Here is a 27,652-nt window from a genome sequence, read left to right as displayed (position 1 = left end):
GGTCCTAGTGGTTGTTGGGAAGGTGAATGGGTTAGTGTGGTCAGGAGGGATTGGAGAAAGGAAAGGGATCAAGTCAGGAGTGCAGCTAAGAGGATGTTATACTTGTCAAGGTGAGAGGTGAAAAAGCCCTAGACTAGGAGGGCAGGGGTGGGACCAAAGAAAAGGGAAGGAATGTGAGAGATGCTACACAATAATGATTTCTCCTCTTCTTCCCCAGGTATTGGCCAGTCATTGACAATGCTCTGAGGGAGGCAGCCTTCAATCGGCAAGTGCTGATCCACCTTCTCATCAGCTGTGGGAAGAACTCGGACCCTTCCATGTTCCCATACCTGAGGTCACTCCAGGCCCTCACCAACCCTCAAGCCAACATTACCATAGAGGTGGTAAGTGAGGAATTGCTCCTTGGAGTCTCCTATTGACTGGGGGAATTCTAGGTCTGGGAAGATCCTTGTAGACTAGGTAGTCCAATCCCCTCTTTTTCACAGCAGGGGAAACTGAGACATAGCCCCCAGTTCCAGTGACTCTGCCCTCTGAGACCATCTGGGTAGAGAGGCAACATAACAGAGGGAAAAGTTGGATGGATCTTCAATTGAATCCTGGCTCTGATACTCATTAGTTGCTTAGGTAAAAACCTCATCTCTCTGAGACTCAGTTTCTTCATTTGTAAACCAGGGATAATAAGACTTTATGATCCACTTCACTGGGTTTTTGTAAGGAAAGTGGTTTTTAAGACTTAAAGTATACTAGGAATGCAAATTGTCATTATTAAATTATATGCTTAAAGAGCTGAGATCACATATTCAAGCCTAAAAGCTTCATAATAAATCAACTGTTATTGAGAGTGTACTGTGCATATGCCCTTCCCTTGAGGAGACACCAAGTTTAGCTAAGTTATGGGTCTCGTCCTCATAGGGCTCACAGTATAACAAAAGGATAAGGCACTTATCAATAATATTAAAATATTCATTTATAAAAGCATGTAACTAAACAATGATGTTAATAAAATTCAATAAAACTGGGCAGTGATGAATAGAGTACTGGGCTTGGACTCAGGAAGATCTGAATTCAAATCCAGCTTCAGACACTTACTAGCTATATGACCCTGGGCAAGTCATTTAACCCGTTTGCCTCATTTTCCTCATCTGTAAAATAGGGATTCTAATAGCAATTACCACCCAGGGGTGTAGTGAGGATCAAATTAGATGATATTTGTAAAGCACAGAGCATAGTGTCTGATACATAGTAGGCACGATATAAATATTAGCAAATAGTAGTAGTAACAGTAGCAGCAGTAGTAATAGTAGTAGTGGTGATGGTGGTAGTTATAGTAGTAGTAGTGGTAGTGGTCACACTAACAGTAGTAGCAGTATTGATTGTACCAGTAGTGGCAGAAGTAGTAGTAATAGTGGTGGTGGTGGCAATGTTGGTAGTAGTAACGCTGGTTAGGTGGTAGCTAGGTGGTGAAGTGGATAGAGCATTGGCCCTGGAGTCAGGACTTGAGTTCAAATTCGGCCTTAGACACTTACTAGCAGTGTGACCTAAGGCAAGTCACTTAACCCTTTTGCCTCCCAAAAGCCCCCCCAAACCTCAGAGTAGTAGTAGTAGGTAGTAGTAGTGATAGTAGTGGTAGTAGTGGTGGTGGTGATGGTAATAGTAGTAGTCGTAAAATGTTATGATTAGGGGGCAGCTAGGTGGCGCAGTGGATAAAGCACTGGTCCTGGATTCAGGAGGACCTGAGTTCAAATCTGACCTCAGATACTTGACACTTACTAGCTGTGTGACCCTGGGCAAGTCACTTAACCCTCATTGCCCACCAAAAAACAAACAAACAAAAAATGTTATGATTAGCACATCTGTATGGTGGTCTGTCTCCTATTCTCATTCAGTCTTCACAATAGTCCAGGGAGGGAGGCTAGGAAGATGTGGTCCTATCCATTTTACAGAGAGGGAAACTGAGGCCCAGAGATGGGAAATCAACTGTCCCAAAGCTAGGAAGTGGCAGAGCTGGAATTCAAACCCAGGTTTCCTTACTCTAAGTTCAGACCTCTTTCCACAGTCTCATGATGCTACTAAGAGCCAGGAAGCTAGAGGGTGGGCTGGTGGGTGTTCTGAAGAAGCATTTTAGTTTGCTGCAGTGGGGAAAGAGCACTAGGTTCAGAATATAAATCTCAGGTTGCTAGCTGGGAGACTTTAGGCAAATGGCCCAGTCTCTCTGGGCCTCATTGCCCTCCTCTGTACAACGATGGAACTGGACTTGCTGGTTTCTGTGACCCCTTAGGGTCCTAAGTCTACGATTGCCATCAGGACGGTCCCTGCACCTGAGTCTACTACCCAGCTCTGTGACAGCTTCTTTGTCTCTGTTTCCTTAAAGAAAATATTCATCATCCCTGTGGGGAATCACTCCAACATCCCCTACAGCAGAGTGAGTCACAGCAAGTACGCAGTCACAGAGAAGAAGGCCTACCTGGGTAAGAAAGAGTACTCTAGTTGGGGAGAGCAGTGAAGGAGGAACGGAAGGAGGCTCAGTGGGATCTGGGCTCCTGCCCTGGTGTGGGGTGGGGGTCTGGTTTGGATGGTCCTGAGATCACAAGGAGTGACAAATTTGCTTAGAACCATGAGAATATCACCCCAAACCCAGACACTCTGAAATGCCTAGACCTGGGACTGGACTGGCTACCCTGTCATTGAGGCATCCCATAGTGGGATCCAGTTCTCCTGCAACCCTGACCCTAATGGGAATCCCCTCTACGCCATCCCAGACAAGGGGACATACAGTATCCTGTGCCAGGGAACTCACTGTTTGCTTGTTCCATTTTTAGACAGCTAATACTTCGGCTGTTTTTCTTTCTATTGTGTTGAAATCGATCTCTCTACCCAGTTCCTTTTCAACATGAAAACCCTTCGGTCAGCTATCATCCTGTTCCTAAGTCTTCCCTTATCCAGGCTTAACATTCCCAATTCCTTTAACAGAGCTTTCTACGACAGAGCCACAAGTAGGGATTCTGAAGCCTAGGGCAAATCTGGTGGAGTTGATGGGAAAGGGAAGATGGAGATATGGTCACTCTGTGTCTGGCTGAGGCAGACTGGAGAAGGAGGTCATGGGAGATGAGGAGGGAGGGGAGTGACCTGGAGGTTCCAGGAAGATAGCAACAAGGATCTAGAGAAGATGGAATGAATTTTAAAGGAAAATGACAAAAGAAAGAAAGAGAGAGGACCAAAAAAGAGGATCTGAAATTGGCAGTGGTGGGGAGCAAGGAGAAAACTTGGTTTGAACCCTGGACCCAATACTTATCAGACCCCCGCTAACTATCAGTGTGTTCCTGGGCAAGTAATTTCACTTCTCTGGGCCTCAGTTTCCTCATCTAGAAAATATGGATAATAAAATTCCTACCTGATTCTTGGGATTATTGGCAAGCTATTAATGTGCTAGAAAAATGGGAGCTCAAAAGATCATGGATCTAGGGCTGAAAGTCCCATGCTTTCCATTTACAAATAAGGAAACTGAGGTCCAAGGAGTCTAGGTGAGGATATATGGGTGTAAGGATCAGAGGTAGGATTTGAACCCAAGTCCTTTTTACCCCAGAGCCAGTGCTTGTTACACTCTATTATGCTGCTTTGTTATTGTGGTCATAGGGATCACAATGATTCCTATTGAAAATAACGTCACATTTAAATGGTTGGGGTTTTTTGGGGTTTTTTTGGGTTTTTTGGTTTTTTTGGGGTTTTTTGCGGGGCAATGGGGGTTAAGTGTCTTGCCCAGGGTCACACAGCTAGTAAGTGTCAAGTGTCTGAGGCCGGATTTGAACTCAGGTACTCCTGAATCCAGGGCCAGTGCTTTATCCACTGCACCACCTAGCTGCCCCTAAATGGCCTTTTAAAGTTCACAAAGCATGTTCCTCAAAATAATTCTGTGAAGAGGGTGATACAAGGATTACTATCCCCATTTTATGGGAAACTAAGGTATAGGAGAGGGGGAATGATTTGCTCAACATCCCACAGCTATTAAGTTTCAGAAATCAGACTTGAACATCATTTTAATGCCAAGGAGGCAGTTAGATAGTTCAGTGGATAGAGTGCTGGGCTTGGAGTCAGGAAGACCTGAGTTCAAATCCTGTCTCAGACACTTCCTGGCTGTGTGACTCTGGGCAAGGTACTTTGTCTGCTTCAGTTTTCTCGACTATAAAACAGGGATAATAAAATGAGATCCTATTAATAAAGCCCTTTGCACACTGCTTGGCATACAGTAGGCACTTGATAAATGCATGTTTCCTTCCTTCTTTAGAATCCAGTACCCTTTCCTCCATACCATCCAACAATGCCCAACTTCAACTGTATGTTGGGAAAGCAACTTCTTTTCCTATGGGGTGAAGGAATTGATGCAGATAATGCCTCTGATCCCTTTCAGCTTGGATGTTCAATGGTCTCTCTTATTCTCAGAACTCCAATGCCCTTCTGGACGTGGGTACCAAAGATGTTAGCTGGGCCCAGGATAGGTAGTGGTTCTCACTCCTGAGCACCTCCCATCCTCCCCTGGGAATTTCCATCTTGAAGGGAAAGGCTGAATGCCTCTTGTGTTCTAGAGGGCCAACATACCAATCAATCAACAAGCACTTATCATGTACCTCCTGTGTCATAAATATTCTGCATTATCTGTCTGAGATCATTAAATCAATTGAATGCTTGTTAAGGGCCAGCCATGTGTAAACCCTTTGCTGGGCAAAAAGGATACAAAAATGAAAAGGAATCTGGTCCGGCCTCAAGGAGCTTGCGTTCAAATGGAAGGGAGGGATATAACATAATAATAATAGCTAACATCTAAATAGTGCTTATTGGGCCGGGCACTTAATTAATATCTCATTTGATTCCCCACAACAACCCTGGGAGGTAGGTGCTATAATGATATCCATTATACAGATGAGGAAACTGGGGTGAATAGAGGTTAAGTGACTTGCCCAGGGTCACATATAGCTAGTAATTATCTGAGGTCATATTTGGACTCAGGTCTTCCTGACCCCAGGCCCAGCACTCTATCCACTCAGTCACCTAGCTGCCACAAACATGATTCAAGGTAGAATGTGATAGGAGAAAAGGGATGATCCAGACAATGGACTTTAAGAATATTTGAGGAGAAAGAAATCACTTTTAGCTGAGTCAGGGAGGTCAGAGAAGGCTTCATGGAGGAGATAGACCCTGAGCTGGGTTTTCTTTTCTTTTTCTTTTCTTTTCTTTCTTTTTTTTTTTTTGGTGAGGCAATTGGGGTTAAGTGACTTGTCTAGGGTCACACAGCTAGTAAGTGTTAAGTGTATGAGGTTGGATTTGAACTCAGGTCCTCCTGACTCCAGGGCCAGTGCTCTATCCACTGTGCCACCTAGCTGCCCCTGTGAGCTGGGTTTTGAAGGAAAAAATAACTTCAGCTGATGGAGAGGAAGAAATGTGTTTTGGGCCTGAGTGATGGCCTGCATGAATTCCCAGAGGTAGGAGAGGGCAGGATGAGCTCAGCTGCAAGATACAATAGTATGGCTGGAACAAAAAAAAAAAAATCAGGGGAGGGGAGCAGAGTAAAGAAGTTTGGAAATGGAGCATGGAGCTAGAACGTGAAAGGCCTTGAGTGTCAGTGTAAGGAGTCTTTTATTCTAGAGGCGATCAAGAACCCTTGAAGATTGGGAATCAGAAGTTGGGAGTGCACATTAGGAAGATTTTTGTGGTAGTTTATGAAGGATGGATTGGAGAAGGGACAAGACCAGGCAGAGAAAACAGTTAGGAAGTTATAATAGCCAAGGCTAGATAAGATGGGGCCCAGAGCTGCAGTGGCGTCCCTGTCCATGGAGGGAAGAGGACAAATCCAAGCCATGTTCAGGAGGTAGAATCAGTCCAATATGATTGGATGTGGGAGGAGGGGAAGAGACAAGGGTGACTGAAGTTTCAAAGCTGGGATGGTGAAATCAGAAAATTGAGAAAAGCAGTGGGTTTGGGGAGGGGGAGGGAAGATGAGGAGTTTGATTTGGGACCTGTTGAACTTGAGGCACCAATGGAACAGCTGTCATGGTCATTGTCATTGGTGCTTCATGGAGAACTGATTGTGTCTTTGAATCCTGTAAGAATAATGGTAGATTCTCTTCCCCATACAGGAACATCCAACTGGTCTGAGGATTATTTCACCAACACCGGTGGTGTGGGGCTGGTCATTAACCAAAGCTCCTCTGATCCCCAGCACCCAGCACCCACCATTCAGGAAAACCTGAAAAGTATCTTTGAGTGGGATTGGCAGTCCCCATATGCCATCAGTCTGGAAGAACTTCCTGGCCACCAGGACTGTGTCTGGCATGCCTGAGGCTGGGGTCTCCGGTGTATCTCCTCTGCTCCCTTCTCTCTTTTCCTCTCTGCCTTCTCTTCTCTGCCTGCTCTAGTGCTCAAGTTTCTAATCAACAAAATGAGGGCATTGAATTATTTTTAAGGTCTTTTCTAGCTCTGAATTTTATGATCACTCCCCCCTCTTTCCTGTCCCCCTTTCTCTTCTCCCTCTGTATGTACGTGTCTTCCTCATTTCCTTTTTGTCATTCCTTTTCCCTTTATGTGTCCTTTTTTTCCCCTTTTTCTCCCTCTTCTTCTTTCTTTTACCTTTACTCTTCCCTCTTCTTTGGATGGGACAGGGCAGGCCAAGAGCCTCCCTCATCACAGGAGTGTGTTCCTAAGGCTCTTGTGGTCTGAAAATAATTCTTCCTATATGAGCCCAACTGCTCAGAAAATCTGTGTTCTTTCCTCATCACAGGGGTGTGTCGGTAAATATTTAACTACTACCTGGTGGTGGGGGGGGAGGTATCCAGGACACACATTTAAATTTAATCTGTGTAATCAATCTGCATTACTGATTCAGTTTAATCTGTATCCCCCCACCATCACTTCCTTAAATCAAGACAATCAACAAAACAATAAGTCAAGCCCAAATTCGAAACCCTTGTGGATTTCTAAGGTGTTTGTAATTAGGCAACAGTTTGACATCATTTAGTCCTTTTGGTCCCTTGAACCAACCAAGTCTGGAAAATGGTCTCAAGAGCTTTTAAGGAAAAACTAGGCTGACACTCGTGGGAACAGGGGTTAGGATGTTGCTGCTACTATATGGGGATGACACACTGAACACGGAACGAATGGCTCTCAAGATCTGGTCCTCGCTGGCTCAAGCACGCCCCTGCATGGAGACATTGAGCAGCTCAGACCTGTTACCTCATCATTTCTTGCCTCTGACACATAAAAAAAACCTTTCTCTTCCTCTATTTCTCTGAATCTTTCCCATCCTTCAAGATCCAGCTCAAAACCCTGCTTCCTTTTTAGGAAAGTAATCACAGCTCTGGACCACTCTCTACCCTAAAACAACCACCAATTTAAAAACAAAAAGTTTAAGTGCAAGAAAATTCCCAGAGTCTTGAAATAACAGCAGGGGAAGATCATTAGGAGCATATATACAGGGTGTCCCAAAAGTTTTAGTGCAATCTTGAGCTTAAGAAAAATCTACCAAGCCCCAGGTTACAGGGTACTAAAGTTTTAAGCTATTCTATGGGTTTACTAATAGGCCCATCTTTATTTCCTATAAGCCAGAGCATCCAACTCCCCTTTGGCTCAGTTGAGAATGTTACTTCAGAGACACCAAATACACTCTGATTTTTGTGATCTGTCAACGTAGGCAATTCCACCCAGTGTGTTTATGTAATCACTGACCTAACTCCAGCAAGGAAAAACACAGTAAGTAGAAATAGGTGTAGAAGATGTTCCCATTGCTTCCAAAGCCAAATGATCTCATCTAATTCTAGTTTATTAGAATGGGTGATGAACTCAGATCTACAACGTCTGGATTTGAAGCCTCACTAAGAACCCTTACTAGCTGTGTGACTGAGACCTATCACTTCACCACCCTGACTCAGTTTCCTCATCTGTAAAATAATAAAAAGAATATTGCTTATCTCACTGAAAAAAACAAGTGCCTGATAATCTCCAAAGCCTTCTGGAAATGGGAGATATCATTAGGGGCCTTCAAAATGGACAGAAATTAGTTCTTTACACACTCAGGTGTGGTTTTTTGTGTTTTGTTTTTTTTGCAGGGCAATTGGGGTTAAGTGACTTGCCCAGGGTCACACAGCTAGTAAGTGTACTCAGGTGTGCTTTGATGGGGTGGTTGTTTGTCCTTTGATCTTGAAGAGGACCGTGAGATCAGGGTGATATCATGACTTTCAGTGAATTGGATTTAAGTGAGGCAAGGCTGTGCAAGGTCACCAACTTCACTCTCTCCTCCAGAGCCATCTGGGTCCAGTGGCAAGATATACATAAGAACTACTGGAGATGGCCCCGGTTGTTTAACGCGATTGGGGTTAAGTGACTTGCCCAGGGTCACATAGCTAGCAAGTGTCTGAGGTGATATTTGAACTCAGATCCTCTCAACCTGAGAGCCATTGCTCTATCCACTGTACCACTTAACTGCCTTTTGATGGGAAATGGGAAGCAGAGCCAGCTTTCACTCAGCAAAATGGAGTAGTCACCAACTTGGGTATGGTATCCTCACACAATCCCATCTCAAACCAAAGGCCCAGAGCCAGATTATTGCATTCCCCTCTTTGAGGTAGGGCTGCACCAGAAAAAGGAGGTTTAAAATTAATCCACGTTGGGCGGCAGCTAGGTGGCACAGTGGATAAAACAACAGGCCATAGATTCAGGAGGACCTGAGTTCAAATCTGACCTCAGACAACTACTGTGTGACCTTGGGCAAGTCACTTAGCCCTCATTGCCCTGCCCCCAAAACAAAAAACAAACAAAATTGAAATGCACATTGAAATGCAAATGGTGAAGGCTTTCCCAAAGCTCTCTTGTCTAGAGGGTTCAGCCCCAGTGCCTGAAATTTCTTCTCTAGCATTTCCTTTGTAGAGCTCTAGGTTTTCCTCCTTTTAATTCCTCCTTTCACCCACAGGAAGTATGTGACTCTCTAACTAGCTATGTCATCCTGGGCAAGTAACTTCATTTCTCCTAGTGTCAGTTTCCTCATCTGTAAAATGGATGCTACTTAAATTCACAGTGTCATTGTGGGTAATTTATTACTTAGAAGCAGAATGGTGGTATAATAGATCACTGGAGTGAAAAAAATAGATCTGAGTCAAAAGAACTATGATTAAGGACAAAGCAGGTTACATGACAAAGGAGGAGAGCAAGAGTGAACTCAGAGAAAGGAAGCATAGAGGGGACTTTTAGGAGCTAAAGGTACATAAAAGAGGGGGGAGCAATTTTTGAACTCAAGACCTTTTCTTCATCCCTCTGTTATAGAAGTCATCAGCATCATTGTTTTTCTCAAATGAATATTTATTGAGACTCCACTGTTCATAGGTCATAGGGCAGCTGGGTGGCACCTGGAGTCAGGAAGACTCATCTTCCTGAGTTCAAATCTGACCTTAGACACTTTTTCTTTTTTTTTTGCGGGGCAATGGGGGTTAAGTGACTTGCCCAGGGTCACACAGCTGGTAAGTGTCAAGTGTCTGAGGTCGGATTTGAACTCAGGTACTCCTGAATCCAGGGCCGGTGCTTTATGCACTGCGCCACCTAGCCGCCCCCGACCTTAGACACTTTACTAGCTGTGTGACCCTGGGCAAGTCACTTAACCCTGTTTGCCTCAGTTTCCTTATCTGTAAAATGAGCTGGAGAAGAAATTGGCAAACCCCTCCAGTATCTTTGCCAAGAAAACCCCAAATGGGGTCACAAAGAGTCAGACACGACTGATGAATGACTGAACAAGCAAGCACAGTGTATAGGGCATTAAACACCCAAAGCCTAGCATGAAGATAGTTGGGAAACTCCAATGTTTGGGTAACTCAACCACAATGTCCATGGCCTGAAATATGATGAGTAGCTTTGCTGTAGGCTAACAAAACAGAGTCTTGGAGGACAAACTGTGACTCTGGGTCCCCGTTTTGGCAGGAACACTAGACCTGAGGGTCAGGGAATATGGTACCTGGAAAACGGAGACATGGGATCTGATAGCTTTGGAATCAGATCTGCATTTGGAGACAGGGGCTCTGACATTTACCAGTCACGTGACTTGGGGGAAGGCACTTTTCTGCTGTGGGACTAAGTTTCCATATCTGTTCAAATGCAACGCTTTCACTACCTATCTTACAGGGCTGTGTTAGAGCAAGTTATCCCTGATAGGCAGGATGAGATACAGAGGAAAGAGCTCTGGGCTCCAAGTCAGAAGTCTTGAGTTCAAGTGACTTCATATTTTGCTAAGTGTGTGACCATGGGCTGATAGGAGCAATAGCTCAATTCCTGCACACATACATGGTAGTCTAGTTTTTCCTTAAGAGATTGCGATGGGTAGCTGTGTGATCCTGGGCAAGTCACTTAACCCTCATTGCCCCACCTCCAAAAAAAAGTGCATCTTTAATGCCAACCAGTTCTCTAGAATTGACCACAAACAAAGGGCATTTTATAGGGGGCAGTTAGGTGATGCAGTGGATAAAGCACCAGTCCTGGATTCAGGAGGACCTGAGTTCAAATCCAGCCTCAGACACTTGACACTAACTGTGTGACCCTGGGCAAGTCACCTAACCCTTATTGGCTTCCCCCCCCCCCAAAGAAAACGGGAAAAGAGATTGTGATGGGGCAGCTAGGTGGCACAATGGATAGAGCACCAGCCCTGGAGTCAGGAGGACCTGAGTTCAAATCCAGCCTCAGACACTTACTAGCTGTGTTACCCGGGGCAAGTCACTTAACCCCAATTGTCTCCCCCCCCCAAAAAAAGGTAGTGGGTCCATCCTCCAGATTTAATTGGCTCAGATGACTAAAGAGAGGTCATTTCCTGGGGTCACCTAAGTACAAGGCAACCCCAGGAGGTCCAGGAGCCTTCTCTGAGACTTGGTTAGTGGAAAGATATGGGTAACAGGCAAGGGAGCTTCATTCAGTTGAATTGTCCTTAATGCCTATCCCTGATGAATATCTTTCTTCTACTATAGCTAAGTAAATTCTTTATTAGCTTGTTGTCTTTGAGGGGAAATTTTGTGTCAGGTTAAATTAATCATTTTTTCTAGGTAATGGGAAACACTACGATAGTACCTGACACAAAATCCCCTTTACTGTGCCCCAGAATTAGGGGAACTAACAAATTTTTAAAAAGGCTTGGTGTAACAACAACAACAACAACAAAGTCTCATGCCTTATTGGCTGAGGCGGAAGCCTGGGATAAGAGAAGGGACAAATAAGCTTTGTCCAGAAACTGCAAACTTTACAATGCTATACAAATACTACTTGTTATCATAACCAAGCTTATTTACTAGCTGTGTGACCTTGGGCAAGTCACTTAATCCTCATTGCCCAGAAAACAAAACAAACAAACAAAAACCCCACCAAGTCTGATCTGGGAGAAGAGTTGAGAAAATGTATCTGCCTCCCTTCTTTGCAGAGGTATTGTCAGGACAGAAACAAAACGAACAATTGGCCCTACCTACTCCCAAGTAAACATGACAGTCCTTTGCACAAAAGGGTTGTGAAAATTTTTCTTGGTGAGTTTCTGAGGGCAGAACTTCACCAAGATCTTTCCTCCAGTCTTTGTTTCTTAGTGCATCTCTATCCCTTTTTAAGTCCAGATGAACTCTGCCCAGGACAGTGTTCGGAACATCTGAACGTCTCCCTATGGGTATGGAATATTACATATATTGTCAGACTCAATTGATATATCAGTTGGCTTGGGCTAAACTTTTAACTTTTTCTCCTTTTAAAAATTATTATTATTATTATAAAGGGTAAATTACTGGGCAGCAGAGGAGGTATACATTAGAGAAATAAAAGTATATAAAAACAAAAGAAAGCAACCAAAAAGATGCTTTTTTTTGTTTTGTTTTGCAGGGCAATGGGGGTTAAGTGACTTGCCCAGGGTCACACAGCTAGTAAGTGTCAAGTGTCTGAGGCTGGATTTGAACTCAGGTCCTCCTGAATCCAGGGCCGGTGCTTTATCCACTGTGCCACCTAGCCGCCCCCCCCTTTTTTTTTTAAAGATGCTTTTTTAAAAGAACTGTGTTTGGGTGGGACTCAAGCATACAGTGGCAATGTAATATAGAGCAAAGCTTCTTAAACTGTGAGTTATGAACCCATATGGGGTTATATAACTAAATGTTGGGGTTGTGAAAAATTTGGCAATAGTAAAAGGTTATATATAACTATCTTATATACCTATATACCCAGGGTCGTGTACAAATTCCTTGGGCGAAAAGGAGTCATGAGTGGAAAAAGTTTAAGAGGCCCTGATGTGGAAAAAGGTACCTTGGCCCCAGAGCTAAACAAGTGTGATCAGGACTCTGGGGGAAGGGGTGGTCACCACTGGATACCATGAAACCTAGTGCTGATTTTTCAAAGGTTTGTTGAGTCCATCTCTTACCCAGAGAAATGGGAGAGGAATGGGGGTGGGGATGAGAAACCAGAAGAATGGTTGTTTCAGTCCATCGTCCCCTCCCACCCCCAGAAACAGGAACCACCAACAGTGCCAACAATGGTGTTAGAATATTTATTTCTCTTGTGGAGGTTTTCATTCAGGCCTTGTACATATTACAGGTAGGAAAGGTGCGAACCACGGTAATGGCCCGGGAAGGTGGGAGGGTCACAGATACAGGCAAAGGACCATCTACGATTCCTCTTCTGGGTCAATTCCCAGATGCTTTGGCTTCCTCTCCTATGACTCTCTTGCCCTCTAAGAGCCACTTACTGCTGCACTGGACCCACCTTGGTCCACCACCTTTATCCCTTCTCCTCCCTTTCCTCGCCACCACACGTAACTTAGCCCTCTCAGTTTCCAGAAGCTTGATATAGTGAGGACTTCTAACAGAAAGAGAAAGCAGCTTTGTCCTGCAGGAAATGTGATCCCATGGAGTACTTTGGCTCTATCTATCTAAAAGAAGGATAATAGATTTTCCACCAGAAAGCAGTAACAGCAGCAGGACAGAAACAAAACCAACAATTGGCCCTACCTACTCCCAAGTAAACATGACAGTCCTTTGCACAAAAGAGTTGTGAACATTTTTCTTGGTGAGTTTCTGAGGGCAGAACTTCACCAAGATCTTTCCTCCAGTCTTTGTTTCTTAGCGCATCTCTATCCCTTTTGAGTCTCAGTGAACTCTGCCCGGGAAGGTGTTCAGAACATCTGAAGGTCTCCCTTCCCTCAAGAGTGTGTGGCTTGCCTCTGGGGCAACAGACACCGTCATCGTGTTCAGCAAAGGGATACCCATGCAGGGTTCTCATTGGTTTCCACATTCAGTTTTCTGAACTGATGTGGAGGGATGAGTGTGGTCAAGATAGGTCTTTCCTACTGACTTAGCTTTGAAATTTGGTTTGTCAAGTCTCTCTTTGGATGGCTAAGAAAACCCACCTTGCCCTTCATTTGGCCACATGCCCAGAAACGGTTTTTCCTGCAGTTTTTCCTTCCTGCTCCAGTAAGATTAATTCAGTTCTTGCAGAAGATGTAATTAGGGCCCCTGGTTCTTGGACATCATCATTGGTGGTGCTAGTGGTGCCTTCACCCCCTTCTTTCTCTTCTGGGGTTAATGTTTCCTGTGCATCAAAGAAAGTGACTGTTTGCTCAGCTTCCTCCTGTGATTCTGCCTTGGTGGGCTCTGCCTCACTCTCCTCTATACTCTTACTCTTCTTGGCTGGGGAAGAGGAGAATCCTAATTTGGGGAATCGGAACCAGCTGGTTTTCTCTGGTTTCTTCGGAGGTTCAACGTCTGGCATGGCTTCTGGCTGGGTTTCTATTGGGACTGACTTAGAGGCTTCAGTTTTGGAATCTGAACTTGCCTCATCCACAGAAGAAGAAAATCCAATGTTTGGAAGCCAAAATCGGAAGAGGCCAGCAGACTTCTTGCTTTCCAGTTGGATCTTTTGCTCCTTTTCTTCTTCTTCATCTGGTGGTGTTTGGTCACGGCTATCTTCAGGGGGGAATTCCAGGATTTCTGCAGGCTCGTCATCAGAGTAGCTATCTATGTATTGATGGGAAGAGTGAACTTCAAATGTAAATGTTTTCAGCTTTGGCAAATTGGCACTAGAAGAGATGACTTCATATGGTTCCCCTGTTTCAGGTTGGAGTTCACTCTCCAGTGAGAGATCTACTGGATCTACTCCGGATGCTTCTTTTCTCAAACTGTCTTCTGAGACGTCTTGCGTCTTGAATGCAGAACTTGTGTACTTGAGGGCTTCTTGTTCCTTGCCAGTCACATCCAGGTTGACATGTGATTCGGGGATCTTCACCTTCAGCAGGGAAAACCCATAAGAAGGCGTTTGAATATCAGAGGGAGGGACCTCTGAGGCTCTCACTATCTGAGTGGAAAAGGTCTCTCGTCTCGGGAGCTCACCATGTTCACAGGTCACTCGGCTTTCTACAGTGACCTCTTGGCTTTCTATGTGTGCACCCTGAATGTGGACCTTGACTTTGGAAATGGGAGAGGCTATTGAGGAAAGGGCAAGGTCTTTCGGAGGCCTTATCGGGTCGGGGCTTGGCTGAGGAGGGACCTCGGAGACTGCTTTGAGAACTTTGGCGCTCCATTCTTCTGGGCTCTCCTTATGGATGGCTATCTCAATGTCTGTCTCAGGGCACATTATTTCCCTCACTTTGGGGATAAAAATGTCAGCCTCCGTGTTGGGGGCTTGGAAGGTAAATTTGGGTACTTGTAACTTGGGAAATTTAACGGTCAGTACGGAGCCTTCCCAGACCCGGCCAGTTTCAATCACGGAAACTTGAGATGGTATTTCAGTACTTGAGGTTTTGAGTTTAATGGGCCCTTCTGTTGGGAGAAGATCCATTTCTGACTCAGCTAAACCTATAATACTTTCTTCATCTTTGGCAATGGCTTGTGGTCCAGTCGTGGAAATGCCATGTTTGAGAAGAACTGTCTCACCTCTTTCTCCTCTGGGAGCTATCGTTTCACTTGTGGAAAATCCCAGGCTGGGCATCAGAAGGCGCGTGGTGCTTTCTCCAGAGGTGACCCTGACCTGAGATACGGAAGTTGTTGAATCCAACATGTCAGCTGTAGGCTGGCATAATTTCAAGCCTTTGTCATCGATGTTGCGTTTTAGCACATCTGCATATGTTTCTGTCTCTATGTCTGCTTTAGGAGTTGGTTGGGACATGTCTGCCTCCAATTTTGGTATTGAAATATGGATGTCATGGCTTTTGACTTGAGCAACTGAGGAGCCAGTTTGGGACATTTGAACATCTGGAAGGGCAGTTTGGTTTTGCCCACTCTCCTTACCACCTGATGGCTCAACAGCAGTAGCTTTCCCAGGGAAAGGACCTTTAAGGACTTGTATTTCGCTCTGTCTCATGACAACAGGAACCACAATTTGGACTCCTTCTGTATCAATCACTCCTTTTTTGCCAGATGTGTCTGTAATGTTCTTATTGGCCCCCACCATAGCAGCATACTCAGGCTGGGTGAGTTCTCCTGCTTCCTTCTGCAGGCCAATCCCTGCCTTGGAGCCCTTGGCTTTGGGAAGCCCAATCTTTGGCATCACAAAGTGGGGCTTCTTAGTCTTCTCTTTGGGGCCATCTTTTTCAGTGGACACATCAATGACTGTTTCTAGATGTGGGGTCTGAGTTTCTGAATCAGCAGGTGGTTGTTCTTTGTCTACAGTGGTACTGGTATCACTTGGCTTAGAACCTGGAGCTCCTTTTGAAGCTACCTCTTTCTTGGGAGACCAATTAAATGAAGGGAGCTTGAATTTGGGCATTTTGAAGAAGCCTTCTTTCCCTTCTGACTCTGTTTCCTCAGGCTTGACTTCTGCCTTCATTGTCTGAAGAGTTATGTCTGAATCTGGGAAATCACTCAGTGCCAGGGGGGCAGAGACTTCCTGAGGTATCTGGACAGAGCTGAAGTGCTCAGATGATTTAACCGTCTCAGCAGATGGTATAATTTCTCTCTTGGGGATAAAAGATGGCACCCCATGGGCTGTCACCTCCATTGCCAACTTGGGAGGTTCTTGAGTGTAGGAGACCTCCAAGGGCTTGGAGACAGAAACCCCAAACTTTGGTTTGTAAAACTTGGGAAATTTAATCATTCCAGCAGTGGCATAAGGAAGATTCTGCACGCTTCCATATCCTGTGGAAACTGAGGTCTCTGGCTCTTCGGTATCAGACTGAGGGAGGGAAGGAGTATCATGAGAGCCTGACATGGGAAGAATAACCTCGTATTTTGTGAGGGTGATGTCCTCCTTCACTCTGGTTCCGGCAGATTCAGTGTGGGGACTGCTGATGTTAATTTTAGTAAAACTCAACCCAGGGAGCATAACCCCAGGGAATTCTATATGCCGTTGACGTGTATCACATGAACTGGAAATTTCAATGTTCGCATCAACTTCTCCTTCTGGAGTCTCACCTTTAGAAAGACTAATATCTGAGTCAGGTTTTGTTGAGGAAATTTTCACATCCAATGACTTAAGGTTCCCCTCCAAATGAGGCCTTGGAACATCAGCTTTAGGCAGTTGGATTTGGGACGGTTGTACCTTAGAGATGAATTTTTCACCATCTGCTTGTGGTACAAGGATATCAAAAGTGGGGATTTCAGCAGAGATTCCATGCAATGGTGCAGAAAGGTTTGGAAAGGATGAATCCACAGAGGAGCTGATATCCTCTGCCTGAGATAAACCTACAGGTAGGCTGGTTTTGGAAACTTTACCATCACCCTTGGAAAAACCAATGCTGGGAAGGGTTACTTTGGGCATCTGAACTTTGATTCTGCTTCCTTCAGGTTCTTTAAAATGGCTATCATCCTGAGCAGAGGAAGAAGTTGAGTCAGAGGCCTTAATAGTAAGATCATGAGAATGTTCAGACAAGTGGGAAACAGCAAGGCTAGAAGAAGAGTCAACAGAAGTTTTAGAAATCTTGCGATGAGAAGAACCAAAAGAGGGCATCTTGAATTTTGGCATCTTAAACTTGCTGTCCTTGCCCTCTATGTCCTTGTCTCCCAATTTGATTTCCCCTTCCACCTTGATCACCTCCACCTCTAATTCAGGGCTCTTTATGTCAACCGTGCCCTTGGGCAAGGACACGTCTACGCTGGGCATGCTGATGTCCACTTTGGGGACTTTGATGTCAGCTTTGGGCATTTGGGGCATTTTGATACTGGGCATGTGGACCTTGGGCAAGTGCCCTTTGATGTCTGCACCACCTGCCTTGCCTTTCAGGTCGCCAAGTTGGACGTCTTCCTCGGGCAGCTGGCCTTCTATGTCCACCCCTTCGACGTCCACCTCAACTGAGGGCAGCTCCACACTCAGGTTGTCAGCCTTGGCATCGACCTTCATAGAGGGCAGGGACGCATCCAGCTCTGCCTTGGACAGGGACACGTCCACAGACACTGCCTCTTCCTTGCTGGGAGCAGAAACTCCAAAGGATGGCATCTTGAATTTGGGCATTTTTAACTTGCTGTCCTTGCCCTCTATCTCCTTGTCTCCCAGTTTGATGTCCCCTTCCATCTTGACTCCCTCCACCTTGATTTCAGGGCTCTTGATGTCGACCTTATACTTTGGGAGGGAAACGTCTACGCTGGGCATGCTGATGCTCACTTTGGGGCTTCTGATGTCTGCACTGGGCATCTGGGGCATTTTGATGCTTGGCATGTGGACCTTGGGCAAGTGCCCTTTGATGCCTGCACTGCCTGCCTTGCCTTTCAGGTCGCCAAGCTGGACGTCTGCCTCGGGGAGCTGGCCTTCTATGTCCACCCCTTTGACTTCCACCTCCACTGAGGGCAGCTCCACTCTCAAGTCACCAGCCTTGGCATCGCCCAGGGAGACATCTAGCTCTGCCTTGGGCAGGGACACATCCACAGACGCTGCCCCTTCCTTGCTGGGAACAGAAACTCCAAAGGATGGCATCTTGAATTTGGGCATTTTGAATTTGCTGTCCTTGCCCTCCACCTCTTTGTCTCCCACTTTGATGTCCCCTTTCACCTTGACTCCCTCCACCTCCAATTCAGGGCTATTGGTGTCGACCTTGCTCTTGGGCAGGGACACGTCTACACTGGGCATGCTGATGTCCACTTTGGGGCCTTTGATGTGTGCTTTGGACATTTGGGGCATTTTGATGCTAGGCATGTGGACTTGGATGCCCGCACCTCCTGCCTTGCATTTCAGGTCACCAAGCTGGACATCTGCCTCGGGCAGCTGGCCTTCTATATCCACCCTTTTGACATCCACCTCCACTGAGGGCAGCTCCACACTCAGGTCGCCAGCCTTGGAATCGCCCTGCACAGAAGGCAGGGACACATCCAGTTCTGCCTTGGGCATGGACACGTCCACGGACGCTGCCCCTTCCTTGCTGGGAGCAGAAACTCCAAAGGATGGCATCTTGAATTTGGGCATCTTGAACTTGCTGTCCTTGCCCTCCACTTCCTTGTCTCCCAGTTTGATGTCCCCTTCCACCCTGACTCCCTCCACCTCCACTTCAGGGCTCTTGATGTCGACCTTGTCTTTGGGCATGGACACGTCTACGCTGGGCATGCTGATGTCCACTTTGGGACCCCTGATGTGTGCTTTGGACATTTGGGGCATTTTGATGCTTGGCAAGTGGACCTTGGGCAAGTGCCCTTTGATGCCCGCACCACCTGCCTTGCCTTTCAGGTCACCAAGTTGGACATCTGCCTCGGGCACCTGGCCTTCTATGTCCACCCCTTTGACTTCCACCTCCACTGAGGGCAGCTCCACACTAAGGTCGCCAGCCTTGGCATCACCCAGGGAGACATCCAGCTCTGCCTTGGGCAGTGACACATCCAGGGATGCTGCCCCTTCCTTGCTGGGAGCAGAAACTCCAAAGGATGGCATCTTGAATTTGGGCATTTTGAACTTGCTGTCCTTGCCCTCCATGCCCTTGTCTCCCAGTTTGAGGTCTCCTTTCACTTTGACTCCCTCCACCTCCACTTCAGAGCTCTTGATGTCGACCTTACTCTTGGGCAGGGACATGTCTACGCTGGGCATGTTGATGTCCACTTTGGGACTTTTGATGTCTACTTTGGGCATTTGGGGCATTTTGACGCTGGGCATGTGGACTTTGATACCCGCATCACTTGCCTTGCCTTTCATGTCGCCGAGCCGGACGTCTGCCTCAGGCAGCTGGCCTTCTATGTCCACCCCTTTAACGTCCACCTCCACTGAGGGCAGCTCCACGCTCAGTTTGCCAGCCTTGGCATCGCCCAGGGACACATCCAGCTCTGCCTTGGGCAGGGACACGTCCACAGACGCTGCACCTTCCTTGCTGGGAGCAGAAACCCCAAAGGATGGCATCTTGAATTTGGGCATTTTGAACTTGCTGTCCTTGCCCTCCACCTCCTTGTCTCCCACTTTGATGTCCCCTTCTACCTTGACTCCCTCCACCTCGACTTCAGGGCTCTTGATGTCGACCTTTCCCTTGGGCAGGGACATGTCAACGCTGGGCATGCTGATGTCCACTTTGGGGCCTTTGATTTCTGCTTTGGGCACTTGGGGCATTTTGATGCTGGGCATGTGGACCTTGGGCAAGTGCCCTTTGATGTCTGCACCCCCTGCCTTGCCTTTCAGGTCGCCAAGTTGGACGTCTTCCTCGGGCAGCTGGCCTTCTATGTGTACCCCTTTGACATCCACCTCCATGGAGGGCAGCTCCACACTCAGGTCGCCAGCCTTGGCATCGCCCAGGGAGACATCCAGCTCTGCCTTGGGCAGTGACACATCCAGGGATGCTGCCCCTTCCTTGCTGGGAGCAGAAACTCCAAAGGATGGCATCTTGAATTTGGGCATTTTGAACTTGCTGTCCTTGCCCTCCATGCCCTTGTCTCCCAGTTTGAGGTCCCCTTTCACTTTGACTCCCTCCACCTCCACTTCAGGGCTCTTGATGTTGACCTTACTCTTGGGCATGGACACATCTACGCTGGGCATGCTGATGTCCACTTTGGGACTTTTGATGTCTACTTTGGGCATTTGGGGCATTTTGACGCTGGGCATGTGGACTTTGATACCCGCATCACTTGCCTTGCCTTTCATGTCGCCGAGCCGGAAGTCTGCCTCGGGCAGCTGGCCTTCTATGTCCACCCCTTTAACGTCCACCTCCACTGAGGGCAGCTCCACGCTCAGTTTGCCAGCCTTGGAATCGCCCAGGGAGACATCCAGCTCTGCCTTGGGCAGGGACACGTCCACAGACGCTGCACCTTCCTTGCTGGGACCAGAAACCCCAAAGGATGGCATCTTGAATTTGGGCATTTTGAACTTGCTGTCCTTGCCCTCCACCTCCTTGTCTCCCACTTTGATGTCCCCTTCTACCTTGACTCCCTCCACCTCGACGTCAGGGCTCTTGATGTCGACCTTGCCCTTGGGCAGGGACACGGCTATGCTGGGCATGCTGATGTCCACTTTAGGGCCTTGGATGTCTGCTTTGGGCATTTGGGGCATTTTGATACTGGGCATGTGGACCTTGGGCAAGTGCCCTTTGATGTCTGCACCACCTGCCTTGTCTTTCAGGTCACCAAGCTGGACATCTGCCTCGGGCACCTGGCCTTCTATGTCCACCCCTTTGACGTCCACCTCCACTGAGGGCAGCTCCACGCTCAGTTTGCCAGCCTTGGAATCGCCCAGGGAGACATCCAGCTCTGCCTTGGGCAGGGACACGTCCACAGACGCTGCACCTTCCTTGCTGGGACCAGAAACCCCAAAGGATGGCATCTTGAATTTGGGCATTTTGAACTTGCTGTCCTTGCCCTCCACCTCCTTGTCTCCCACTTTGATGTCCCCTTCTACCTTGACTCCCTCCACCTCGACGTCAGGGCTCTTGATGTCGACCTTGCCCTTGGGCAGGGACACGGCTATGCTGGGCATGCTGATGTCCACTTTAGGGCCTTGGATGTCTGCTTTGGGCATTTGGGGCATTTTGATACTGGGCATGTGGACCTTGGGCAAGTGCCCTTTGATGTCTGCACCACCTGCCTTGTCTTTCAGGTCACCAAGCTGGACATCTGCCTCGGGCACCTGGCCTTCTATGTCCACCCCTTTGACGTCCACCTCCACTGAGGGCAGCTCCACGCTCAGTTTGCCAGCCTTGACATCGCCCAGGGACACATCCAGCTCTGCCTTGGGCAGTGATACGTCCAGGGATGCTTCCCCTTCCTTGCTGGGACCAGAAACTCCAAAGGATGGCGTCTTGAATTTGGGCATTTTGAACTTGCTGTCCTTGCCCTCCACCTCCTTGTCTCCCACTTTGATGTCTTCTTCCAGCTTGACTCCCTCCACTTTGAATTCAGGGCTCTTGATGTCGACCTTGCTCTTGGGGAGGGACACGTCAATGCTGGGCATTCTGATATCCACTTTAGGGCCTTTGATGTCTGCTTTGGACATTTGGGGCATTTTGATACTGGGCATGTGAACCTTGGGCAAGTGCCCTTTGATGTCCGCACCACCTGACTTGCCTTTCAGGTCACTAAGCTGGACATCTGCCTCAGGCAGCTGGCCTTCTATGTCCATGCCTTTTACATCCACCTCCACTGAAGGCAGCTCCACACTCAGGTCGCCAGCCTTGGCATGGCCCAGGGACACGTCAATGGATGCTGCCCCTTCCTTGCTGGGAGCAGAAACTCCAAAGGATGGCATCTTGAATTTGGGCATTTTGAACTTGCTGTCCTTGCCCTCCACATCCTTGTCTCCCACTTTGATGTCCCCTTTCACCTTAACTCCCTCCACCTCAACGTCAGGACTCTTGATGTCGACCTTACCCTTTGGCAGGGAAATGTCTACACTGGGCATGCTGATGTCCACTTTGGGGCTTTTGATGTCTGCTTTGGGCATGTGAGGCATTTTGATGCTGGGCATGTGGACTTTGATGCCCGCATCACCTGCCTTGCCTTTCAGGTCACCGAGCTGGACGTCTCTCTCGGGCATCTGGCCTTCTATGTCTACCCCTTTAATGTCCACCTCCACTGAGGGCAGCTCCACACTCAGTTTTCCAGCCTTGGTATCGCCCAGGGACACATCCTGTTCTGCCTTGGGCTGGGACATGTCCACAGACGCTGTCACTTCCTTGCTGGGAGTAGAAACTCCAAAGGAGGGCATCTTGAATTTAGGCATTTTGATCTTGCTGTCCTTGCCCTCTACCTCCTTGTCTCCCACTTTGATGTCCTCTTCCAGCTTGACTCCCTCCACCTCGACTTCAGGGCTCTTGATGTCGACCTTTCCCTTGGGCAAGGACACATCTACGCTGGGCATGCTGATGTCTACTTTGGGTTTTCTGATGTCTGCTTTGGGCATTTGGGGCATTTTGATGCTGGGCATGTGGACTTTCATGCCCACATCACCTGCCTTGCCTTTCTTGTCGCGCAGCTGGACGTCTGCCTCAGGCAGCTGGTCTTCTGTGTCTACGCCTTTGATGTCCACCTCCACTGAGGGCACCTCCACACTCAGGTCCCCAGCCTTGGCACCGGCCTTCATAGAGGGCAGGGAAACATCCAGCTCTGCCTTGGGCAGTGATACGTCCAGGGATGCTGCCCCTTCCTTGCTGGGACCAGAAACTCCGAAGGATGGCATCTTGAATTTGGGCATTTTGAACTTGCTGTCCTTGCCCTCCACGTCCTTGTCCCCCAGTTTGATGTCCCCTTTCACATTGACTCCCTCCACCTCCACTTCAGGGCTCTTGATTTCGACCTTGCCCTTGGGCAGGGACACGTCTACGCTGGGCATGCTGATGTCCACTTTGGGGCCTTTGATATCTGCTTTGGGCATTTGGGATATTTTGATGCTGGGCATGTGGACCTTGGGCATGTGCCCTTTAATATCTGTACCACCTGCCTTGCCTTTCAGGTCGCTGAGCTGGACGTCTGCCTCAAGCAGCTGGCCATCTATGTCTACCCCTTTGATGTCCACCTCCAATGAGGGCACCTCCACACTCAGGTCGCCAGACATGGCATCGGCCTTCATAGAGGGCAGGGAAACATCCAGCTCTGCCTTGGGCACTGATACGTCCAGGGATGCTGCCCCTTCCTTGCTGGGAGCAGAAACTCCAAAGGATGGCATCTTGAATTTGGGCATTTTGAACTTGCTGTCCTTGCCCTCCACCTCCTTGTCTCCCAGTTTGATGTCCCCTTTCACCTTGACTCCCTCTACCTCGACTTCAGGGCTCTTGATGTCGACCTTGCCCTTCGGCAGGGACACGTCTACACTGGGCATGCTGATGTCCACTTTGGGGCCTTTGATGTCTGCTTTGGGCATTTGGGGCATTTTGATGCTGGGCATGTGGACTTTGATGCCCGCACCACCTGCCTTGCCTTTCAGGTCGCCGAGCTGGACGTCTGCCTCAGGCAGCTGGCCTTCTATGTCTACTGCTTTGAGGTCCACCTCCACTGAGGGCACCTCCACACTCAGGTCGCCAGACTTGGCATCGCCCTGTACTGAGGGCAGGGACACATCCAGCTCTACCTTGGGCAGTGACACATCCATGGATGCAGCCCCTTCCTTGCTGGGAAAAGAAACTCCAAAGGATGGCATCTTGAATTTGGGCATTTTGAACTTGCTGTCCTTGCCCTCCATGTCCTTGTCCCCCAGTTTGATGCCCCCTTCCACCTTGACTCCCTCCACCTCGACTTCAGGGCTCTTGATGTCAACCTTACTCTTGGGCATGGATAGGTCAACGCTGGGCATGCTGATGTCCACTTTGGGGCCTTTGATGTCTGCTTTGGGCATTTGGGGCATTTTGATGCTGGGCATGTGGACTTTCATGCCCGCACCACCTGCCTTGCCTTTCAGGTCGCCGAGCTGGACGTCTGCCTCAGGCAGCTGGCCTTCTATGTCTACCCCTTTGATGTCCACCTCCACTGAGGGCACCTCCACACTCAGGTCGCCAGACATGGCATCGGCCTTCATAGAGGGCAGGGAAACATCCAGCTCTGCCTTGGGCAGTGATACGTCCAGGGATGCTGCCCCTTCCTTGCTGGGACCAGAAACTCCGAAGGATGGCATCTTGAATTTGGGCATTTTGAACTTGCTGTCCTTGCCCTCCGCTTCCCTGTCTCCCAGTTTGATGTCCCCTTTCACCTTGACTCCCTCCACCTCCACTTCAGGGCTCTTGATTTCGACCTTGCCCTTGGGCAGGGACATGTCTACACTGGGCATGCTGATGTCCACTTTGGGGGCTTTGATGTCTGCTTTGGGCATTTGGGGCATTTTGATGCTGGGCATGTGGACCTTGGGCAAGTGCCCTTTGATGCCCACATCACCTGCCTTGCCGTTCATGTCACTGAGTTGGACATCTGCCTCGGGCATCTGGCCTTCTATGTCCACCCCTTTGATGTCCACCTCTACTGAGGGCACCTCCACACTCAGGTCGCCAGGCTTGGCATCGCCCTGCACTGAGGGCAGGGACACATCCAGCTCTACCTTGGGCAGTGACACATCCACGGATGCTGACACTTCCTTGCTGGGAGAAGAAACTCCAAAGGATGGCATCTTGAATTGGGGCATTTTGAACTTGCTGTCGTTGCCCTCCACGTCCTTGTCCCCCAGTTTGATGCCCCCTTCCACCTTGACTCCTTCCACCTCGACTTCAGGGCTCTTGATGTCAACCTTGCCCGTTGGCAGTGACACGTCTAAGCTGGGCATGCTGATGTCCACTTTGGGGCCTTTGATATCTGCTTTGGGCATTTGGGGCATTTTGATGCTGGGCATGTGGACCTTGGGCAAGTGCCCTTTGATATCTGTACCACCTGCCTTGCCTTTCAGGTCGCTGAGCTGGAGGTCTGCTTCAGGCAGCTGTCCTTCTATGTCTATCCCTTTGATGTCCACCTCCACTGAGGGCACCCCCACACTCAGGTTGCCAGCCTTGGCACCGGCCTTCATAGAGGGCAGGGAAACATCCAGCTCTGCCTTGGGCAGTGATACGTCCAGGGATGCTGCCCCTTCCTTGCTGGGACCAGAAACTCCGAAGGATGGCATCTTGAATTTGGGCATTTTGAACTTGCTGTCCTTGCCCTCCGCTTCCCTGTCTCCCAGTTTGATGTCCCCTTTCACCTTGACTCCTTCCACCTCCACTTCAGGGCTCTTGATGTCGACCTTACTCTTGGGCATGGATAGGTCAACGCTGGGCATGCTGATGTCCACTTTGGGGCCTTTGATGTCTGCTTTGGGCATTTGGGGCATTTTGATGCTGGGCATGTGGACCTTGGGCAAGTGCCCTTTGATGCCCACATCACCTGCCTTGCCTTTCGTGTCACTGAGTTGGACATCTGCCTCGGGCATCTGGCCTTCTATGTCCACCCCTTTGATGTCCACCTCTACTGAGGGTACCTCCACGCTCAGGTCGCCAGGCTTGGCATCGCCCTGCACTGAGGGCAGGGACACATCCAGCTCTACCTTGGGCAGTGACACATCCATGGATGCTGACACTTCCTTGCTGGGAGAAGAAACTCCAAAGGATGGCATCTTGAATTTGGGCATTTTGAACTTGCTGTCATTGCCCTCCATGTCCTTGTCCCCCAGTTTGATGCCCCCTTCCACCTTGACTCCCTCCACCTCGACTTCAGGGCTCTTGATGTCAACCTTGCCCTTGGGCAGGGACACGTCTAAGCTGGGCATGCTGATGTCCACTTTGGGGCCTTTGATATCTGCTTTGGGCATTTGGGGCATTTTGATGCTGGGCATGTGGACCTTGGGCAAGTGCCCTTTGATGCCCACATCACCTGCCTTGCCTTTCATGTCGCTGAGTTGGACATCTGCCTCGGGTATCTGGCCTTCTATGTCCGCCACTTTGATGTCCACCTCTACTGAGGGCACCTCCACACTCAGGTCGCCAGGCTTGGCATCGCCCTGCACTGAGGGCAGGGACACATCCAGCTCTACCTTGGGCAGTGACACATCCATGGATGCTGACACTTCCCTGCTGGGAGAAGAAACTCCAAAGGATGGCATCTTGAATTTGGGCATTTTGAATTTGCTGTCGTTGCCCTCCACGTCCTTGTCCCCCAGTTTGATGCCCCCTTCCACCTTGACTCCCTCCACCTCGACTTCAGGGCTCTTGATGTCAACCTTGCCCGTTGGCAGGGACACGTCTAAGCTGGGCATGCTGATGTCCACTTTGGGGCCTTTGATATCTGCTTTGGGCATTTGGGGCATTTTGATGCTGGGCATGTGGACCTTGGGCAAGTGCCCTTTGATATCTGTACCACCTGCCTTGCCTTTCAGGTCGCCGAGCTGGATGTCTGCCTCAGGCAGCTGTCCTTCTATGTCTATCCCTTTGATGTCCACCTCCACTGAGGGCACCTCCACACTCAGGTCGCCAGCCTTGGCACCGGCCTTCATAGAGGGCAGGGAAACATCCAGCTCTGCCTTGGGCAGTGATACGTCCAGGGATGCTGCCCCTTCCTTGCTGGGAGCTGAAACTCCAAAGGATGGCATCTTGAATTTGGGCATTTTGAACTTGCTGTCCTTGCCCTCCGCTTCCCTGTCTCCCAGTTTGATGTCCCCCTTCACCTTGACTCCTTCCACCTCCACTTCAGGGCTCTTCATGTCGACCTTACTCTTGGGCATGGATAGGTCAACGCTGGGCATGCTGATGTCCACTTTGGGGCCTTTGATGTCTGCTTTGGGCATTTGGGACATTTTGATGCTGGGCATGTGGACTTTCATGCCCCCACCACCTGCCTTGCCTTTCAGGTCGCCGAGCTGGACATCTGCCTCAGGCAGCTGGCTATCTATGTCTACCCCTTTGATGTCCACCTCCACTGAGGGCACCTCCACACTCAGGTCGCCAGCCTTGGCATCGGCCTTCATAGAGGGCAGGGAAACATCCAGCTCTGCCTTGGGCAGTGATACGTCCAGGGATGCTGCCCCTTCCTTGCTGGGACCAGAAACTCTGAAGGATGGCATCTTGAATTTGGGCATTTTGAACTTGCTGTCCTTGCCCTCCGCTTCCCTGTCTCCCAGTTTGATGTCCCCTTTCACCTTGACTCCCTCCACCTCCACTTCAGGGCTCTTGATTTCAACCTTGCCCGTGGGCAGGGACACGTCTACGCCGGGCATGCTGATGTCCACTTTGGGGCCTTTGATGTCTGCTTTGGGCATTTGGGGCATTTTGATGCTGGGCATGTGGACCTTGGGCAAGTGCCCTTTGATGCCCACATCACCTGCCTTGCCTTTCATGTCGCTGAGTTGGACATCTGCCTCGGGCATCTGGCCTTCTATGTCCGCCCCTTTGATGTCCACCTCTACTGAGGGCACATCCACACTCAGGTCGCCAGGCTTGGCATCGCCCTGCACTGAGGGCAGGGACACATCCAGCTCTACCTTGGGCAGTGACACATCCATGGATGCTGACACTTCCTTGCTGGGAGAAGAAACTCCAAAGGATGGCATCTTGAATTTGGGCATTTTGAACTTGCTGTCGTTGCCCTCCACGTCCTTGTCCCCCAGTTTGATGCCCCCTTCCACCTTGACTCCCTCCACCTCGACTTCAGGGCTCTTGATGTCGACCTTGCCCGCGGGTAGGGACATGTCTACGCTGGGCATGCTGATGTCCACTTTGGGCCCTTTGATATCTGCTTTGGGCAATTGGGGCATTTTGATGTTGGGCATGTGGACCTTGGGCAAGTGCCCTTTGATATCTGTACCACCTGCCTTGCCTTTCAGGTCGCTGAGCTGGACGTCTGCC

The 27,652-nt window shown here is 48.9% G+C and overlaps 2 protein-coding genes across 4 annotated transcripts in view; one reads left to right on the top strand and one right to left on the bottom strand.

Annotated features, from left to right (window-relative positions):
* Nucleotides 1-8,081, top strand: part of PLD4 (phospholipase D family member 4) — a 32,642-nt gene extending 24,561 nt beyond the window's left edge. For both annotated transcript variants that reach the window (XM_043986439.1, XM_043986438.1), the window contains 3 exons: nucleotides 218-383; nucleotides 2,372-2,468; nucleotides 6,129-8,081. In XM_043986439.1, the coding sequence (XP_043842374.1) occupies nucleotides 218-383; nucleotides 2,372-2,468; nucleotides 6,129-6,331 (466 nt within the window). In that variant the 3' untranslated portion in view covers nucleotides 6,332-8,081. The remainder of the gene's footprint in view (nucleotides 1-217; nucleotides 384-2,371; nucleotides 2,469-6,128) is intronic.
* A 4,444-nt stretch (nucleotides 8,082-12,525) lies between these two features.
* AHNAK2 (AHNAK nucleoprotein 2) overlaps nucleotides 12,526-27,652 on the bottom strand; it is a 141,848-nt gene continuing 126,721 nt past the window's right edge. Inside the window, exon 8 of one of the 2 annotated variants that reach the window (XM_043982332.1) lies at nucleotides 12,526-27,542. In XM_043982332.1, coding sequence (XP_043838267.1) covers nucleotides 13,396-27,542 — 14,147 coding nt within the window. In that variant the 3' untranslated portion in view covers nucleotides 12,526-13,395. The remainder of the gene's footprint in view (nucleotides 27,543-27,652) is intronic. The other variant, XM_043982331.1, reaches the window with a different exon arrangement.

This window comes from Dromiciops gliroides, chromosome 2, assembly GCF_019393635.1.
Source record: "Dromiciops gliroides isolate mDroGli1 chromosome 2, mDroGli1.pri, whole genome shotgun sequence".
Classification (NCBI taxonomy): Eukaryota; Metazoa; Chordata; class Mammalia; order Microbiotheria; family Microbiotheriidae; genus Dromiciops; species Dromiciops gliroides.
The sequence above is the reverse complement of the archived record's forward strand: the minus strand, read 5'-3'. Positions and strand labels throughout refer to the sequence as shown.